Genomic DNA, 19,458 nt, shown 5'->3' with positions numbered 1-19,458 from the left:
AGATAGCGATTAAGTGCGTGATGTAGTAAAATTAATCAACAATTATTAGAGTACCGGTATCATAAAAATAAATGTGAAATTGGACAAAGGCGTTTACCGCAGGGTGCTTCCCGTACGTACAGAAGCATCGAAGATGTTCCAAACACGGCGTGCTGCGATCACCCTGCGAAGGTTCTCAGAGCGCGTTCTCAGGATCTCAGAAGCAATACATTTGTAGGCAATGAAAGCCAGAACCTTTGAGAGTGAACACAGCACCTCTGTTTCTATAGGTAATACATTTATGTAGGAGAAACCGGCGCTGCGCACGGAATTGAATTGTATAAAATAAGCAGAATATAAGTATTTATGATCATTAAAAACGCCAGGTTAAATTGTCTCTAAGAATAAACATGAAGATTTGATTTAATGCTAACGATCGATTTACAAATTATACAAATTTTTATGTCTTATTCTAATCCAAATCAATTTCCTCAAAGAAATCGAAAGTTAAATAAATACCTTTCTAAATGGTGAGATCGCCGAGAGATCAAGAAGATGCACAATGGAATAACGACCAAGAACTGTCTTAGGCTCTTATAATAATGAGAACTTCTAGCCTACGGTGAGGCAATAGAGGCAATAGTCCATTAGGCGATGTTCGTGGGAAATCACTTGAGTCGCACACACGCATCCGAGATGCTGTCGCAAGTGAAAGCCCGGTAATGCTTTAAACTATGAGAGGACCGAAGTACGTAACTCGCTCAGAAAATTGCTAAGAATTAAAAATGCATTAAGTCAACATCGGTGACAGGAACACATTCACCGTACATAGAAGCTAGATAGTGTTTGCTGGTCGCGCGCTCCCAGGAGGTGAGTTAACGCTGCAACATTATTGTTAGCCACAATACAAGTAACTCGACATTATTGAGTAATAGCGCAGATTTTAGGTCATTCCATCAAAAACCATAAACAAGGTAAATCTGTTCACTTAAGTTGATATAAGATATGAAGAAATTTGCTAAATTTCACCATTCGAAAATTAACATCAACTTGCACTTTTTACAAGAATTGGACACTTAAATACAAAAAAAAAATAAAAAATAAAATAAACGAAATATCGAGGTCACTGAGGAATGAGCATGTAGAAAAACACATCCGCAATGTCGTATGTCGCAAAAAATTCTAAGAATAGTTTTCCTTCACGAGAGAAGAATGTTAGAGCCTTTCACAGCCGCCCGCGACGAAACAGTTTGAAGCAGGAAAAACAAATTTGTCGCGACAAAATGATAAGAAAAACATTTTCGAACACATCGCTGGGCTCGCAGACGCCAAAAAAGATAAATTTAATTGGAAGACCACATTGAAAATAAAACAGCATGCACAAGCAAACACACGTGTGCAGGATGAACATGATTCAAATTGTTATACATAATGAAATTGAAAGACAGTACAGTAGAGCTTTGTATAGGTAATAAGTCCCACCAGTTCAGGCCTAATGGTGCGAACCAGAAACGTTCGCTTTAAAATAAAAAGTGAACTGGGGTTAAATGTCGAGAACACTATATTGCCGACTACACTAGATAAAGAGTACACTAAATAATTAAGCAGTGCACCTGATACAGAGAACACTAGATATCTCATACACTAGGAGGAAAATAAGTACTGGACGGAGAATATTTTCTTCCGGCTACAAATTCCATTTATGAACCCGTATTCGAAATTTGCTGTTAAAGTAACTCTACCAAGCCAACTTTTCTCTTGCACGTGAAACGATTCAATGACTCACGTACGTACGAAATGATCCCGTGACACATGTATAAAGCAATTACAATTCACAAAAAGTATACATCACGCTGAGGCCATGATCAGCGGTGCGCATATCGAAATAAAATACAATTAAAAAAAAGTACGAAACACGACAACGCGCCCGAATTTTAGCCGGCCATAGAAGTTTCTTATGAAATGCTGCTCTAGGAACAGTACTTCCGGTATAGGATTTCATCGTGTATGCGTAGGACTAACTCTCGTGACCCTGCATTTGAATGCCAATAGGATTGATAAAGCATTATGTAGCCGTAGACAGAATAGTTGAATTAAAAAGTTGGGAATTTTTATCACATAAGCAATAATGTTATACCAAAATAATGGTCATTGATGTGTTTACTGCTGGCAACTCAAGTTATCGTGCATTTAAAAACGATTAGGATTGACGACGGTTAATATAGCCGTATAGACAAAGGGTGTAATTCTCCACACAAGTGTTGGACTTCAATCACGTAAGCAACTTTCACGAAGATGAAACAATGGATATGACAGGTTAGCATACTATAGCAGTCCTCGATGTTCCAAAATGGAGCTCGGAATGCATGTCCATGCAAGCTTTGGTACTGTGCCGATGTTAAAATAACGTCGACTTTAATAACGTTATCAATTACTTCGATCAGACGTTATTCCCTCGAAATCTACTAATAATCATCGTCGTTTCAACCTCATTTGCCTGGAGAAGATAGCAAGCAGGGCAGCACGGGCCCGACCGGCAAGGTTTGCCCCGTACCTGATTCGTGCTTATATTTTGTCTAACAAGTTATGGGAGATGTAAAACAAAGGGCACGAGTTTACGAGTCAAGATAGGATGATGGTAAACACATCAACAGTTTATGCAAGGCTTGGAATACCTTGGCAAGGGAGAAACATACGAGAAAAATGTTTCGAGAAAGCCGGGAGTCGGTCTCATGAAGGCCAAATATTTACCAAGTTCTTCCCATGCTGTAACAGAGATCGTATCTATAGACAGAGTTCGTTCATACAGTTTACAGATGATTCATAAGTCCTGAAATATTGTCCGCAGATACAATAAACAATTTAGGTACAGGTACCCAGTTGCGGAATCAAGAATTTGTCATGACAGAAAGCGGGGCTGATAAAAATCGTATCCTGTTTTCGAAAATATTATGATGAACAAAATTACCTAGCACACTTGCTATAAGTCCAAATAATAACGTTCTAACATCATTCTGTATGCACAAAATGAGCCGTCTGGTTAACAAGTGAAATACAAGCGACGTTGAATATAAGAGTCTCACGTGATGGGGAGATAACCATTCAAATTAATTAAGGCGAAAAAAGTTGCGCTGTTTCGATGAAAACACTCATTAAATTTGTAAGGAACTACAACTTCAACTGAAAGCACTTGACGCTGGATGTGACCAACCCATCAAGTCTGCTTAACAAAACCACCGCTGCAGTCTTCCCTCATGAGGGTGAAGTGGTTAAAGAATAAAAAATAATCGAACAGAACGACTGAGATCTTTCCACGTACTCGGCTGGCCCAAGTTTCTTAGGAAATGAGTCAACCGCAGAGAATATTTTTTATTACCAGAGTCACTCGTAAAAGAGCAGCTATAGAGCAAAAATGCGTCAAAATTCATATGTGCGATCGTCACTGCTCTCAGATAATGTAATGACGATGACACACACATACACCATTAGAAAAAAATCCACCTTGCTAATGAATATTTGCTACTCCAAATTGACGACACTCTGTAAACGAAACCACGTATTGATCTTAATCAAATGATAAGTAGCAATGACACGTTCAGTGAAAATCGAAGCTGAAAATTAAATGAACATTTATTCAACCAAATCACGTAGTCGCGCAGCTACACTCAATTAAAATTTATGAATGCATGATGCGTACATCATAAATCGAATATCGTTAGTAGATACTTATTTGGTCAGGCCTGGATAAACCCGGGGCAGGTGTAGAGGTTCATTCTGAAGTAGCAGAAACTTGGTGGCTTTGTTCGTAGTGATGTGGTTACCACAATGGCTCGATAATTATTTCATCATTGAATTAAAAAAACACACGCGAATGCTTTGGGATCCAGCAAAAGATTTGAAAAAATCTTCATGGCTTAAGAAATTGATATAATTTGGGTGGCTTTATTGCAGTAGCAGCCAGGCTTTCACTGAAGTTTTGAAGGCAAGTTGGGGCAGATGGCTGCATGAGATGTGCTGCCTTAGAGAACAGGAAGGCAAGACTTGCCCATCTCTATCATAACAGAGCGGAGAAGAAGCTTACTCATCCACACGTTTGGCCGTTGGTATAGAAGCACAAAAAAAAGCAACATAGAGGTTCAGTAACAATATGATGAGCGTCGAAAAACAGACCGCCCCTACTTGACTCAGCCACTTCAAAGGAAGCTCGGTGCGGAGACCAAAAACAGGATATGCATTTCATGAATGAATTATTATTTACGAGTTAGATTGAGAATAAAAATACTGTTTTCATTTTTAATGATCTTGAAAAAGGGTGATTGCAGAAGTTAAGACGTAATTAGAATTCCTTACGTTTAAATCGTATGCTCCGACTTGGAACATACTTGTAAATTGGGCAACGGGTAAATCATCTCTTAGGTATATTAATTCGTAGCAATCAAACCAAAGCGTTACTAATTAGCCCTGCATATTAATTCACTTGCATCGTACGTGCGAAGCGTGACACGGTAGTGCTACTGCACGATTAAGTAAGTTTACACACAATAAATATCTATTCGTACGTTACGTATTGTTAACATTTTGAATCGTCTGGTACGTTTAGATCGTGAAATTCAAAAAAAGATCGTTGAAGTCTTGCACGTCAAATCAGCACCTGCAGACAGACGGGAACACATCATCACTATTTCGGGTTACATACGGATGAATATTACTATACAATTTATACACATATATGAGAAATTTCAATCAAAGAGAAGAGTTAGTATTAACTGTAACTATGTCTACTAAACAAGGTAGCGCACACGTTTGATTGATAATTATAACCAGAGAATGCATGCGCGTATTAGTATACCGTACATAAGATGGCAGAATTTGTTCTATTATACACTAGTTTGATCGATGACAAGAGTAAGCATTTGAAAAATTGTTTCCAGTTAGTTTTTTGAGAAGTCGAAACGTCAAAAACACCAGCCCAGACTTAATTTTCAGGCACCGGGACTCCGGGAGTTGGCGCCAGTCGTGCATGGGCGGTCGCCGCAGTCTCCGGAAATCGGTCGAGTTTCTTACGACGCACCGCAGCACTGAGATATAATTGCGTCAATGTTACGCACCATTCCCAGAACACGAGGAGACAAGATACGATTGAAATTTTTGTTATATTGGTGTCTATTTCTGTTGTTGAAGGTGGGGAAAAATCACTATAACGAAGTCCTTAAAGGCAACGCCCAGAGACCCTAATCCACCCAATTAGTTAATGATGTAAGCAGAGAGACATGATAGGATTGAAAACCATTATATTTTAGTTTATCTTGGTTATTAAAGGTGATAAAAATTTATTATTAACCAACTTGCAAAGCAGAGAGTTTTTTAGACTCTCCCTCAAGTTCATTTTTGAGTCCTATAAGTAGACCAGTAAAGTATCATGGATACCAGCATTACCTTACATAAGAAATTGGTTTAAGTCTTGAGTAAATGAGGAAATTAAAAATGAATTGATTCTAAAAAATCTCTGGTTTGTCACTATGTTATAACCAAGTCCTTCAAACCAAGGCAAATTAGGCAACACCGAAAGATCCTAAGCTATTTAGTTAGTGATATCAGTAGGTGCACAGGAAAATTGATTATGGATCATATTTTGTGCATTCTTTCTCTCATATTTCCAGACATTTATAGAGAGTTACATCAAAGGGACCACATAGGAAGCATAAAATTTAAAAAGAGGAAGGTGCAGATTTTTATCTACAACATTAATCATGAAAATGGATCTCAAATTAAATTATTATACATAAAAATTGTCATAAATTAAAAACAAAATTAGATCCTAAATTATCAAGGATCTAATTATTTTTTCACATTAAGTTAATGCAAATAATGGAACAATGTCTTGTACTATGAATTGAACACCAAGTGACCACAATTACCTTTAAGTTTTCACCTCATTGATTGTGGCAACTAAGGTGGAAGACTCTTGACAAAAATTTGCACTAAGTTAATGCCAAAATATTTCCCAGTTTCCAACATAACAATCAGACATATTTTTATGTGTGACCTAAGTCTGGCCAATGCTGATTATGTGATGAAAAAATTGGATGCTCTAAAATGCATCTAACTTAGGCAAATAATTTAAAAGAAACAATTCCATCAAGCATGACTGCATTCTTTGATTTAGAAATCTGCACAGACTAATGCTGGTTTTTGAAACTGAAACGTGAGAAATTTCAAAATTTGAGCACTTAACTGTTTTTCATACAAAGAAAACTAAAGCTTATGAAACAGACCTGAATCAATCAAATCAATCTATCCCAGAATATTTTATTGCTAAAATCTATGTATGTGTAGTGTAGTCATGATATTACTGAAAAATTGAGTCTAGGCTTCAAGGAACTTATATAGATGTATAGCATAGATGAAATAACTATTCACTACTATATCTGATGCAGTGCATCTGCTACATGCCTGCATCACCCATGAGAAATGAAATGACAATACAAGTTTATTAGCAAAAAACATGAACTTAATAGGTCAAAAGTTATGGTTATGGTCACTAACAGACACTATGATTTGGCAAGGAATCTTATTACAAAACTGTTATGTTAAAACATAATTCTTACAGGCCCAGAATTTATTGAAAAACTGATTAAAAATTCAAAAGAAATACGATACCTCAAAAGTCTCACTCAGTTGAGAACTTGAGACCAAATGGTTAAAACAAACTGAAAAAATTTCAAAATATAAGGTTAAATGAACCACTTCGACTAAAAATATTAATGATTAGATTAATATGAATGAGGGAAGAGTTGTTAGAATTTATTCCTTTCGAGTATCCATGTTAATCGAACGTGAAAGCAAAGCGGACCAACGGGTCACGCGGGTGTCCCGGGCAGTAAAAGTAATTCCAAGGCTGGCCGCTGGCTGAATGAGATTAGGGCTAAGCGCTTCTAAGACTCAAGTTATGACAAGTTTCGTGTTTTACTATAGCGTCATAATAGCGATTAACTATAAGATGTATATCCAAACAAACAGCAATACCAGGGCATTTATACTTTTTAGTTCTGTCATTTCCGGCTGCGTAAATTCGAGCGGCGAAATCTATTGGCGATCAGCTGTTCGCAAACCTCGTCGCAGTTTTCGGTCTTCGACCTCGCCAAACTCCTCCTTCGATCGATTCGCTTTACGTTTCCTATACAAATTTCCCTATTTACTTTATGAATCATTGCTCACCTCGTCTTCTTTAGGGTGAACATGGTCGCAAGTGCGGGAATCGTGAGACCGTAAAGGTGAAATCTGTAGAGCAATCACAAGCAGCAGAGACAAGAGCCGCCACCACCTGCCACACATCTTGCCATCTCTCAACTGAACAGCGCACACTCACGCTAGTGGCCACTGGCCACATACCAATATGCGGCGAGAACAGTGCCTCCTCCCGCAGGTGCGGCTATCGGAAGAGCTTTGTGAGATGAAGTTTATAAGTTACTTTGTTGCCTAGTGACGAAAAGTCACGGATCGTTTTCACGCCAAAAAATTCTTAGCAATGTAAAATCACAATTATCATACTTTAACACAGTTGTGTTTTTGCAAAACATCTAACTTCATCCTCGGGGGTGTTTGGTATAAACTGGGTGTTTGTATATGCTGCCTCTGACACTATACAAGATATCTCAAAATATTTTTGATTAATTGCATATTAGATCTTTTCTTTAATCAAAAAAGAAATGTTTTTTTAATAATACGATGACACTTTCAACTGATGAAGTTCACTTCAAAATTGCCGCACCAAAAAGTTTAGTACGAGCCGAAATATTGGGTTGCAAAAATTACCTTGCCACAAAGGTAAAATAGGAATGATCAAAGAGTTAGGATGCGATGCTTCATTAAACGTGCCCAGGAAATTTGACGCCGGTGCGCATCTTGTCAAATTATAGCTGGCGTCATATATTAGTTGAAAAATATAAAATCTGGCTGTCGTAAAGGGTGCCAGTGAAGTTTAATTTGAGAGTGTCCAAAACTACTGGATAGTTAGCACATAATAATTGTAGAGAAAATGAGTTTCCTTGCATCAGCTAATGGGTCGCAGCTCTCCTAATTAATTAATGGCAGGATTTCGGATATTCTCGTAGGTATTCTAGTTGCCAGGTACGCGAGAGAGAAAGAAAGCTTGCAATAGGCCAAACGGGTTTGATTCAAATTATACGGCATGTTTTCAACCGAGGTTATAACGAAAACTGCGACGAAATATAAGCTTATACTGGTCTTCGGCCTTGCCATTTAAAAATGTAGACCATATGCAAGCTTAATATCTGTGCTTAGCGTTGCAACGTCAACAACGGTTGACTTTAGGTAATAAAACAATTGATGTATAATAGAAGACAATAAATTAAGCTTTCACATTGAACAAATCCAGGAGACTATTTTAAGCGATTTACAGATGAAGTGATTGCATGTGTAATGATAAAATTAATATAAATAACAACTAACAACAAATCTTTGGTATTATCTACACCATAAAAACAGTAATGGAATATATCTCACATGCGAGAATTCTACAACTGTCGCGATACTGAAAACCGTCCTGTAGAAACAAACACAAAACGATACCATGTATGAAGAAATAACAGATACCAGTTAAGAAAACGATACCAGATATGATCTGATACCAAGAAAGATATGTAAGATATATATCGTTCAGATATGAACGATACCAAGAAAATGTTTCAACATTCTTCGTAACGGATTGATTTTCATGTCTGTGCTTCGCAATTGCGATGGTAGGGAAGAGGTCATGAAATATAATTAATAAAATCGTAAACGAAGCAGTAGAAATTTAGCGTAAGTGATACTTTTACAAATCCATTTCGATCGCATAATTACATCTGAATATTTTCCATACAGAATCACATGAATTTTTACAAGGGCTACACCTGATACCCAGAGCACAATCAACACCGAACAAACAGACAACCATAATATTTATTTAACAGCAAAACGTGAATACTTGCTCAGGACGCTGACAATAAATGACTACACGACCAATTACTCCCGAATATAGCGCCAGCCCCGAATTCCAAACAGAAGAACAGTAACGACCGAAGTTGCAGTTGGCAAACAATGGTTGCATACATGAACTCAGATCGTAGAGATATGAATTGGACAAAAATGATAACTTTAACTTTAATCGTTTAAAGTTGATCTCAAAGAAAATATTTCAAGTAGTGTCTGATTACTGCATGAAAAACGAGTGAATAATTCTGTAAAGAGTTTAACTAATCAGTATTAGACAGAGAAGCAGACTCGTGCAATACTAATGGCTGCACAATTTAACTCTAAACAGAACTTTCTGTACATTCTTTAAAGGTATAAAAATAACAAAAACCTTCTTCGCTGCAATAACTTGGGCCCGGAAATACAACACAACCCCGATATCGAAACATCCTTGAATTTTAATAAAATGCTTTGGGCTCATTTTGTCAAAGAATCTTCACGAGTAATTGAATCGAAACTTCGTAATGCTGAGAGAATAAATTAGCTTCACTATAATCTATGGGATGTTCGTGTGGTGCCCTCAACAGCAGCCTCGACGGACTCGAGGAAGGCGGGGGTGTTGAGGATATGAGTGCCACCGAGCAGCACCCTGGCACTGGGCGTGGCAGTGCCACCAGCAGGCGATGCCAGGGTGCAGTTCAGCTGGTGGATGGCAGCAGATTCCTCGTACGTGGCGCCTCCGATAATGAAGAGTATCACCGTCTGTGGCCTGGCAATTTATTCTGAGTTAGTGTCGCGGAATTGATCCCAAAAGATTTATCCATGAATAATTTTGAAGCAAAAAATAATTAATCAATAAAATTTGGACAAAAGTTTTAAATAGAATTTGTTTACTTGAAATAAAATAATTAGAAAAATAAAGTAATGGAAGCATTGATCCAAAGCGGCGTGTTAATCAATGTCGTGATGCTAGGTGAGACAACGCAAACAATGAACGCAGCATTTAGATTCAAAATAAAACAAAAATGAAGATATATCAGTGATGAAATTTAGTAATCTACACCAAATAAAATTTTATCAAATTAAATCATCCTATTTCCATTGAATTTTTGATGTAAAGGTTATGTATTATCTGTGATTTACACCTGCGAGAGAATCTACGAGTACATATTGACCTTATGAATAAGCGGTTGCACTCTTTGATTTAATTCTATGTAATTAGTAAAACAATGGTGACAATGCAAAAAATCCATCGCACGAGATGCTTTTGTAAAACGCAACAAGTGACAAGGATTCTTCCTTTTACTGGTTTAGTTTTTTAACATTCAGTAAATCATGCAACTAATTTACCGGGCAGCAGCATTCTGTGGGGCGGTCCCGATGAAAGGATACGAGGATTCTTTGAGTCTACCCTTGACGGCCTGCGTAGCGGTCTCCAGCACTAGAGGCTTGTGCTGAGTGTAAACATTCTCGACGCCTTTCACTCCCTGTACATTCGTAGGATATTCCACATTATTTTGCTTTATATCCATTTATCTTACATACTACGAGTATATGCAGTCATTGATTGATTGGCAAGAATAGGAAAAAAGTTCAATTAGCTAGACAAGAGACGACACAGTTGATGGATGATGAAGAAAGTCATAATGAAGAAAATTTTGCAAGACGAAAAATGTCATGGGAATATTGGACGCCGAAAAATGATTCAATTATAAACGCAAGTGTTGAAGTCATTGGGATGGCAGTGAGGTGAATTTTAACCAATCCGTGATAAAATTCAAGTTGGCACAACTAATTGTACTATCATATGATATAGCATATCACAATTAGTTACGACCATTAGAAATGATATTTTTAATCGCATGTGCTGTCATCAGGAAAGACGTTGCTATATTTTTTCCTCATCAAAGCACTAATGTTAAATTCCACCGTGCACTGGTCAAAAAATGCGCTATGGCACCTTAAAGAGAAGTTTTTTGAAAGCAGAAACATCCTGGGGCAGTGGCGACGAAAACAGCGTTGATTGCCGAGCCGCTTCACCTCCGTACTCCAGCATGGCCGACACCAACTGCATCAGGAATAATTTCATTTCCCTTTTTCCGCGCAAGGCAACATGAATTTTCCACTAAAAAACTAGACATTAACAAGGTGATTAAAGTTCTATGAAATCAGTTCAAGAAGAAAGAAGTAATGTGGAATGCAACACGAGCAAAATAAACCGCCTAGGTATTGATATTAGGGCAGCTTTATGCGACCAAATAGCAAGATACAACCGAGAGAAATTATTACAGACATTTCCATTCAATTGCAAGTTAGTTGGAAGAATTAAAATTGTGTTTACTAGTTGTTGGCTTCTTTCTAGTGCGATTATGGGTTTTAATTCTAACTTAATGTCTTGCGAAATTGAATATTGCGCATATTCGACTCGGTATATATCGATATACCTGCCCTGGCACCTCAATATACCTGACCTGGTACCGTGATATATCAACAATATTAAGATTAATGACGTTATATGGCTGAGAATTGTCCTATTGAGAGGTTATTTTTCTGAAATTTGAAGGTAAGTTACTTATTTGTACTCCTAACATGAGTATATGCTTACTAAAAAATATGAGTATTTGAGTAAAAAATCGCCAATCTGCTCTGGCACCTTGATATATCTGTCGTTAACGCTGCGTTTACGCAGGGCTGACACTAGCCCCCTGGTATCGTTGTTGGCGTGTGTCTGGTGCCTGATGGCGTAGAGCATTACCAGCACCGCAGCGTCCTCAGCACTGATGCCAGGGTCACGCACCAGTTCGTGCACTCGCTGCACAAGAACAAGAGACAAGCTTCATACTCTATTTCTCAAACTTGCGTGCAGATTAGGAGCAAGATTAAGCAGGTATATCTAGTTTCAAATCAAAACTAATTGTAAGATAAAGTATGGAAACTGACCTGTAGATTAGGGGAGTGGTCAGTGCCACACACGAGTTCCTGCTGACACTCAGAGACCTGCAGCAGTCGTCGCGCCGACACCACGCGGCTCAGCTCGCCTACTACCGTCACGTGCTTGCTCACCGTGCCTGACATTTGCTGCGTGTAAACAGCATCAAGTGATGTGCTCAGATAATCAATGAAAAAAAAAATACTGAACATTCAATCAGTAAAATTTTTATAGAATATAGAATAGAATTCTTTTTTTTTTCGAATCAATAGAAAGTGTAATTTTCATGTTATTGCAAAATGATAAAAAATAAGACCTTCTCAAAGTTTAGCATAATTTGGACATGAGTATGGATTCAAGTACACTTACATGGATATAAATTATGCTATTGAATAGTAAATCGTTGGAAAATTTCGTAAATCTTTTAATAATTTGGCAAGTTATTATAAATAATAGAAAAATTAATAAACAAACATTAAAAAGCTATCAGGACAGTGAACAATGTGATGAAAAAAAATTATTCTAATTCAAAGGATTCATGGAAGATGAATTTACGTATTTATTTAAAATCATTTGTGAGAACAAAAACTCACGTAGAAATGGACGAATGTTTTCTCCCAGGTAAACTTATCACCTTGCCGACAGTCACTGAGCTACTCACTTTAAACTGAGGATAATTTTGCACGAAATGCTTCATGTCGGCGATGCTCTCCACTTTCTGCTGCTTGCTCAGTTTGCCCTGATACTCCTCCATGAGCTGCTTGATGGTCTGGCCAATTTCTCCGTAGTTTAAATACATGCTCTGCACAAAAGAAACTTGATTTAATTGTCACTCGCGGTAATCGTAATTGAGAAGTGTTTGGAATTCCTGAGTAGAAAAAAAACGACAGTGCAATAAATTTGAATGAACACACAAAATAAACGCAAAAATAAAATCAAAATTACACTGAAGAATTTTAAAATTAGAGATATTGGGAAAAAATTGTACCATATTATTTTGTAATTGAGAAGTGTTTGGTACTCATGAGTAGAAAAAAAACGATAGTGCAATAAATTTGAATGAACACACAAAATAAACGCAAAAATTAAAATCAAAATTAAACCGAAAAATTTTAAAATTAGACATTGAGTAAAATGGTACCATATTATTTGCAATATAGAGTGAAAAAACAGAAACTTCTAAAGAGAAACTCAAACCTTGGCATAAAATTCATCCTGTGTTGGGGTCATAACAACCTCCTTGAGCTCCTCTGCTATGCCAGGAACATCAGCCAGACTAACCCTGCCACCGTTGACACCGAGCAGCTGATGAACCTGAAATGAAGAGGCAAAATTGCGGATACATTTCATGTGGCCACTCGTAATGGAATACAAAGTTGCTGTATTCAAAGCAATAAGATGTCATAATTTTTCAATATAAACCATTTTTCTTTACAACATTGTGCTATTGCTGAAAAGGGGTTAGGAAATAAAATCGAGCATATAATTTGAGCTTAGTTTGATTAGATGAACAAAAATAGATAATAATTCAGTTAATATGTACAGAATACAAGCACAAAAAATTATCCTGGGTAAAGAAAACATAGCCTATTCTGAATGATGCATAAACAATGGATATTGTTTTCACAGATGATTGCTAGTGCTACACACCATAGCTTCATAAGTCCACTGATGGAGTAATGGAGTGATGGGGTCATCTCGGCGGTCCAGTATTATGACAACACTGGAAGGGATGGCGCCATTACTTGAGTTATTGTAGGAATTGTTGTACTGGGCAAATCCATAGCTTGAATTACCAGTGGAAGAACTGGCTACTACAGCACCTTCCATGGTGATCATCATCCGAATCTCATCTGCCAGTTGACGAGCCAGGTCTGAGTTTGCTTGATATCTAGTAATAAAAATAAAGACATGAATTGAAGTTCAGCCATCAAATAATGATTAAGTTCATTTATATTAGAATTGCTTTAGAGTTGGACGATAATATGCAAAAAAATTTAATGGATATAAATTTTATTGAATGAAAGACCAACATATAAATGGCAAGAGCATTAATATTTGTAAAAAATATCAATTTATACGCAAGGATCTATTTGAAATAAATATTTTATTTCAATGATATTTCTTTAAGCCCAATAGGGTAGAAAATTTCAAGTGTAAAATTGAATTTGGAGATGTAGTTAGACTCACAAACAAGTAAGGGCAATAGATGAATGAAATGGTTTCTATAGCCCACCTTACATCTGGCAGCAAGGAAAGAGAAAATACCAAGGAGGTCAAGCCCTGCATTGATCTCTGGAGGCACCCACTTGCCCAACGCATCCCTGCACAATACATTTATAACACAAATAATAATAAGGGAATTGGATACATGCGCTGCATAATTCTTCCAAATATTATGAAACTCTAACAAATAATTCACAGTGAAAGAAATACTAATGGAAGTTTTCACCAGTTTTATATAAACAAATTTAAACGAATTAAGTCAGAGAAATTACCTGTTATAGGACGAGGAATGTTGAGAGTGAAGATATGGGGCGCCAATGCCATGTAGTCAGCATAAATTTCCTGCACTTCTCTGACCAGCTCCTGCTCATCTGACTCAGCCAGCTGCTTCACACTAGCTTTACTCACCACATTACTGAAATCTGCAATAAATCTGATCATTCACTAAATTGTACTTGGAAATGACTTCAGCTGAAATAAAGTTTGAAAAAATTGCCAACATAATTGATGGAACATTATGGTTAAAAAGTACAGAAGATCAATTATAAGAAATTCAGCAAAAGAACTATAATTTGAACATATACAGATTATAAATATTTTTGTTAATGTAAATTGAAGAAACCAACTTTGGAAAACTATGAAAAGGAAGATATTAAATCATTAATTAAAATAACACTCACATATATAATAAGCTCCATAACGTGGCTGTTGCAATTCTCTGCAGAGAAGGGAAATGTTTTCAGGAGTTGGTCGTACAAAAACAACACATTTCAGATAGCTCATGTTCTCCCCACTGCTCATCTGTTCCACTTGTTCAAACATGTAGACTTCTTGCTTCATTACTTCACTCATGGCCATAACAAGACTTACAATGGCAGTCTGTAAAGTAGAAACAAAATATGTGAGAAACCTTTTAACAGTTCCAGTCATCGATATTTTGATATTTAAGCAGAGGCATTAGCAAAACATTTTTATTTATGGAGATGAGCTCACATTGGATTGAAAAACAACGGCAATGTCTGCAGGAATTGGGGAACTCCAGAAGAAAAACTAGTCTTTCAAGTACAATAGGTCTACATCTAATAAAGATTTGCCTATTAGTAATATCTTGGAATTATACTTTTTAACTAGAAAGGTAGTATAAGACAATTTTTTAAAGGCTCAAAAACGTAAAGGGCAGAATTTCTTCATACCTAGTTGAAAAAAATCCAGTTTGAACAACTGCATTTAGCTTGTTGCTTGTAATTGAAAACCAAATATTGCCACTATGCCACTCATTTGCCACAACCAGTGTGCTCTCTTTTTCTAACACAGATGCTATTTTGAAGCTGAATAAGTTACCTGACTACATCAATCAAAAATATATGAACTGTCAATTTCAAATTACATCCTGAAGCCAAATCAGAAAAGAGGACAAAAGCCATCCATGAATGAGGCAAAGAGACCCATTGGTGTGGACTATCCAACCATTCCTATGGCTCATGCTGAATTCATTTTTACAAAAATTAAGAAAAACAGCATGCATATTTTTACATGCAATTATTGAAAATCACTCCTGAAAAATTAATTTCAAATTGCAATTTTCATAAAATTTTACCTGATATTCTGGCTAAGCTCTGAATGGTAAATTCATCTGATATATATGTATGTGAAATAAAAAATTATAGCCCATTCATCCACATCTACAGAATATTAGGGAGAAAAAATTAAATCAATTCAAAATTAACGCATGTATCTTAGCTCTGCTTCAGCAGATAAATACGTAATTGACAAATAATACTTACAGTCTCACGATCCATCAGCATGATCTTGTATCCAGGTTCACTGTCACGAATCATGGTCTCAATATAACTTTTGATAGCACCAACAGCCCCCATTGCTGCAAGTTTTATGATTTCGTTCTTCCAGTCTCCAGCACTGCAATAATAACTTAGTTTATTTTATACATTTCAAGCAAAGTTCAGTAGCACCAGGCACGGTCATAAGCAACATTTATTGAACATTACATGCAGTAACTTTTGAGCCCACTAATTAAGCCACTGTCAATCATTCAATGAGACCTAAATAATAATTTCAGGTGGAATTTAGAACAGTTAAAAAATTAACAGGTACTTGTTTCATATTGGATTCAAACCCCCAAAACAAATCTTTGCTTATAAAATTGGAGTTATACCTCAAACTAATCAAGTTACCAGACTGTTTCCATCTTGGATATCCCAATTATAATTCCTAGAATTCAACTTTGACAGGCTGACACATGTCACCACTCAGCAACAACAGTCTGCAAATAATGCAAATACCTTGCCACATCTTATCACTGAAAACTATATAAACTGTAAAATGCTAGTCAGATATAAAATCAATGTAGAATTCCATAAAGGTTTTAAATTAACCAGTATACATAGCATATTGGAAAGGCTGTCACACAAACCAATTGCAGTCTGGAGAGAGAGGATGACATCACCATTCCGGAACTAATCACAGTCTGGAGAGGATGATATCACCATCCCACAACTAATCACAGTCTGGAGAGGATGACATCACCACCCCACAACTTATCACAGTCTGGAGAGGATAACATAACCATCCCACAACTTATCACAGTCTGGAGAGGATAACATTACCATCCCACAACTTATCACAGTCTGGAGAGGAGGACATCACCATCTCACAACTTATCACAGTCTGGAGAGGAGGATATCACCATCACACAACGTATCACAGTCTGGAGAGGAGGACATCACCATCCCAGAACTTATCCCAGTCTGGAGAGGAGGACATCACCATCCACTAACCCATCACAGTCTGGAGAGGAGGACCATACAATACCACCAACTTGGCACAAAGGCACCATTTACACCAACCAATCACTGTATCACAGTCTGTGATGGATGAAAATCATGACAATGATATCAAAACCAAGTACAGTCTGGACTTGATGTCGTTGCAACCAATCACAGTCAGAAGATGGACATGCATCTACCCAAAAATAATAAACTTTAAGCACTCTCCTAGAATTCCAGCTGGTACAGTGTAAGTGTATAACATGTTAAATATAATAAAATTAAAATATTATAATTTTTGAAGCTGCTTTGTTAAAACTTTTGCCATTTAATTTAATCTCTGAAAGTAGTTAAATTCAAATATACAAATTCAAAAACACAATCTTAGCTGAGGAGTGAGGTGTTACTGCAGACTGCTGACCTGAGCTGAGATCACATTTGACAGAACAATGCAACAGAACTTCACAGAAGTCACCACTGCACCACTGTGGTGACTCACCACAGGCCATCCATTCAGCAATGGCTACTAGTTAGCCATGGTCAGGAAGATGTGCCAGGTGCGCAGGAATTTATTTTGTCATTTCAACGACCTGCGCGGTGCGCCGTACTACGTTGGTAAAAAAATGCGCCGTGCGCCGTACTTTAGAAAGCTAAAATAGTTCTACTCTTTTAATTGACAATATACGCGAGTCGAACTGACAATAATAAAATGTAAGACATGTCCGGGTTACTTCTGACTCTTCCGGTTGTCCGCCTTGTCGGATACGGAACGTACGGTAATCGTAAACTGCGGCTGTTATACATACGAAATGTAAACAGACGGTGTTCAGTGTTGCCATATGACTTTGGAGAAAATTTCTTCTAAAATAAAGATGGCCAGGATTGCGCGAACACGTGCGCGAAGATAATCAATTTTCATTACATTGCGCCAACTGTGCACAGCAATAGCTTAAAAAAAGTGAAAATGCGCGGGAAAATTCACCGAAAACATACATCATCCTGAGTGTGGCTAGTTAGTAGTTACCAAGCGGCAAGCAAGAATAACTTCTACCATTAGGACTGCAACAGGAGCTTTCCCTGCCATTTCCAGCACTGTGAGATTTCTTCCAGATGAATTACCTTCTATCTAATTGTTAACTAAAGTGCATGTCTGCACAATTGGGCTGCTAGATTCCAAATGTATTAAAAATTTGTTACATTGGAGCCACAAGGTTTCAGAAACAAGTAGGAAAATTCCAATCCTGGAGCCTAGTTACTAGTACTGCACCTAAGTTACTTTATTTGCCGCTCATCGATAAAAACCACATGCATAGTAATGATAAGTAATCACTAATATATGTACTAGACACTAGAGTGACTAGACCAAATTACAATTTTTATGTTTCATTTAATCATAGCCTACTTACAGACAGAGATAAACCAGATAATTTTTAAAATCATTTCATTTTTAATTTCCTCATTTCCTACTTAAGATTTAAAATTATTTCTTACAAACTAGGTAGTAGGTATGATAAAGGCGGATTAAGGCAGTAGTAACCATGGGTCCATGAACCATGATACTTTACTTTACAGCCTACAGGTCAACTTACTACCTAGGCTGCCTAGGCAGGCTAGGCCTACCTAGCTTACTAGCTACCTTACTGCGTGATACCTAAAATAAACTGTAAGGCATATTCTCACTCAAAAATTGTGGCTCAATTTTGTTTACATAATGGACATATAAGTGATATAACCTATTGAAAATTGCCAAAACCCAGCGGCCAGCTCACTGACCTCAGTTGTCACACAAGTGACACAACTGCACCATCAACCATGGCAGGCACCAGGCAGGCAGGGTGCCCGGTGGCACAATATGTCTTGTAACTGTAACGTACCTACTCAACGAGTAATCGAGTATAGCAAGGCGGTGTGCTGAGCAGCTGGTCACAGACTCACAGCCTAGGTAGTTAGGAATGAGTGGTGAGAATGTTCGTGCATATGTACCACGCAGGAACAGGGTTGAATTAGATTTGGGGCGTACTGGGTAACCGGCGTAGTGACTCTGAAAAAATATACGCGAGTCAGCCCTTTACAACGGCCATCTGCCACGCATCACATGTTCGCTTTGTTATTATGAGAGAAGAAAGCCATGCCAGGTGTGACTGTGAATGGTGTGAGAGTTCGTGATAAGGGTAAGATGAAAAGATGGAAAAGAGAAATTCAAGAGGAAATTTATTTCAATATTTGGTTTGTCATAGCTATGTCCCATTTATTGCACTGAAGTATTTAGTTCATATTAGATATGATCATGTTAGATATGGAATCTCTCTCTTAGGCCACGAATGATTATTTTTGTTCAATTGAATAATTACTGATGCATTTATTATTGATTTTTTATTGCTTGGCTACTTACACTCTTCCGGCCTCCATTCTCGCTAACCTCCATCTTTCCCTCATTTTCCATGCACTCTCCAAATATCGCTTTCCACTCTTAATCTTGGCAGCAGTCACCCCTGCTGACAGACCCAGGTGTCATCGCAATACATTCGTCTCCCGTTTGCTCATACATCACACCATCACCCCTCT

The 19,458-nt window shown here is 37.3% G+C and overlaps 2 protein-coding genes across 4 annotated transcripts in view; both read right to left on the bottom strand.

The window, feature by feature from the left end:
• Positions 1-7,357, bottom strand: part of LOC108665525 (leishmanolysin-like peptidase) — a 35,244-nt gene extending 27,887 nt beyond the window's left edge. The window contains exon 1 of the mRNA XM_018152285.2: positions 7,198-7,357. Within this exon, the coding sequence (XP_018007774.1) occupies positions 7,198-7,314 (117 nt within the window). The 5' untranslated portion in view covers positions 7,315-7,357. The remainder of the gene's footprint in view (positions 1-7,197) is intronic.
• Positions 7,358-8,331: 974 nt separating this feature from the next.
• On the bottom strand, positions 8,332-19,026 carry LOC108665527 (vacuolar protein sorting-associated protein 45). Of its 3 annotated transcripts, none has more exons than XM_018152289.2 (13): positions 18,768-19,026; positions 15,895-16,027; positions 14,791-14,989; positions 14,383-14,532; positions 14,121-14,208; positions 13,535-13,775; positions 13,082-13,198; positions 12,546-12,686; positions 11,896-12,033; positions 11,609-11,767; positions 10,916-11,023; positions 10,306-10,442; positions 8,332-9,724 (listed from the first exon to the last, which is right to left on the bottom strand). In XM_018152289.2, the coding sequence occupies exons 2-13, from the start codon at positions 15,985-15,987 to the stop codon at positions 9,505-9,507; spliced, it is 1,791 nt and encodes a 596-aa protein (XP_018007778.1). In that variant the 5' UTR covers positions 15,988-16,027; positions 18,768-19,026; the 3' UTR covers positions 8,332-9,504. The 3 variants fall into 3 exon arrangements, with proteins under 3 accessions (XP_018007778.1, XP_018007779.1, XP_018007780.1); XM_018152290.2 differs by lacking the exon at positions 18,768-19,026 and adding an exon at positions 18,667-18,700; XM_018152291.2 differs by lacking the exon at positions 18,768-19,026 and having other exon boundaries at positions 15,895-16,559.
• Between the last annotated feature and the right edge of the window lie 432 nt (positions 19,027-19,458).

Source organism: Hyalella azteca, unplaced genomic scaffold (assembly GCF_000764305.2).
Source record: "Hyalella azteca isolate HAZT.00-mixed unplaced genomic scaffold, Hazt_2.0.2 contig6778, whole genome shotgun sequence".
Lineage (NCBI taxonomy): Eukaryota > Metazoa > Arthropoda > Malacostraca > Amphipoda > Hyalellidae > Hyalella > Hyalella azteca.
Note: the sequence above shows the minus strand (reverse complement) of the source record. Positions and strands in the feature narration are given on the sequence as shown.

What these genes read in the sequence shown, in the direction of transcription:
- LOC108665527 (XM_018152289.2), bottom strand. Translation starts at nt 15,987, where the DNA reads ATGGGGGCTGTTGGTGCTATCAAAAGTTATATTGAGACCATGATTCGT. An exon ending in TTATGGAGCTTATTATATAT is followed by an intron (nt 14,533 to 14,790) that starts GTGAGTGTTATT and finishes GATTTATTGCAG; the next exon opens with ATTTCAGTAATGTGGTGAGT. An exon ending in TCAAAAAACTTCTCTTTAAG is followed by an intron (nt 10,443 to 10,915) that starts GTGCCATAGCGC and finishes ACGAATGTACAG; the next exon opens with GGAGTGAAAGGCGTCGAGAA.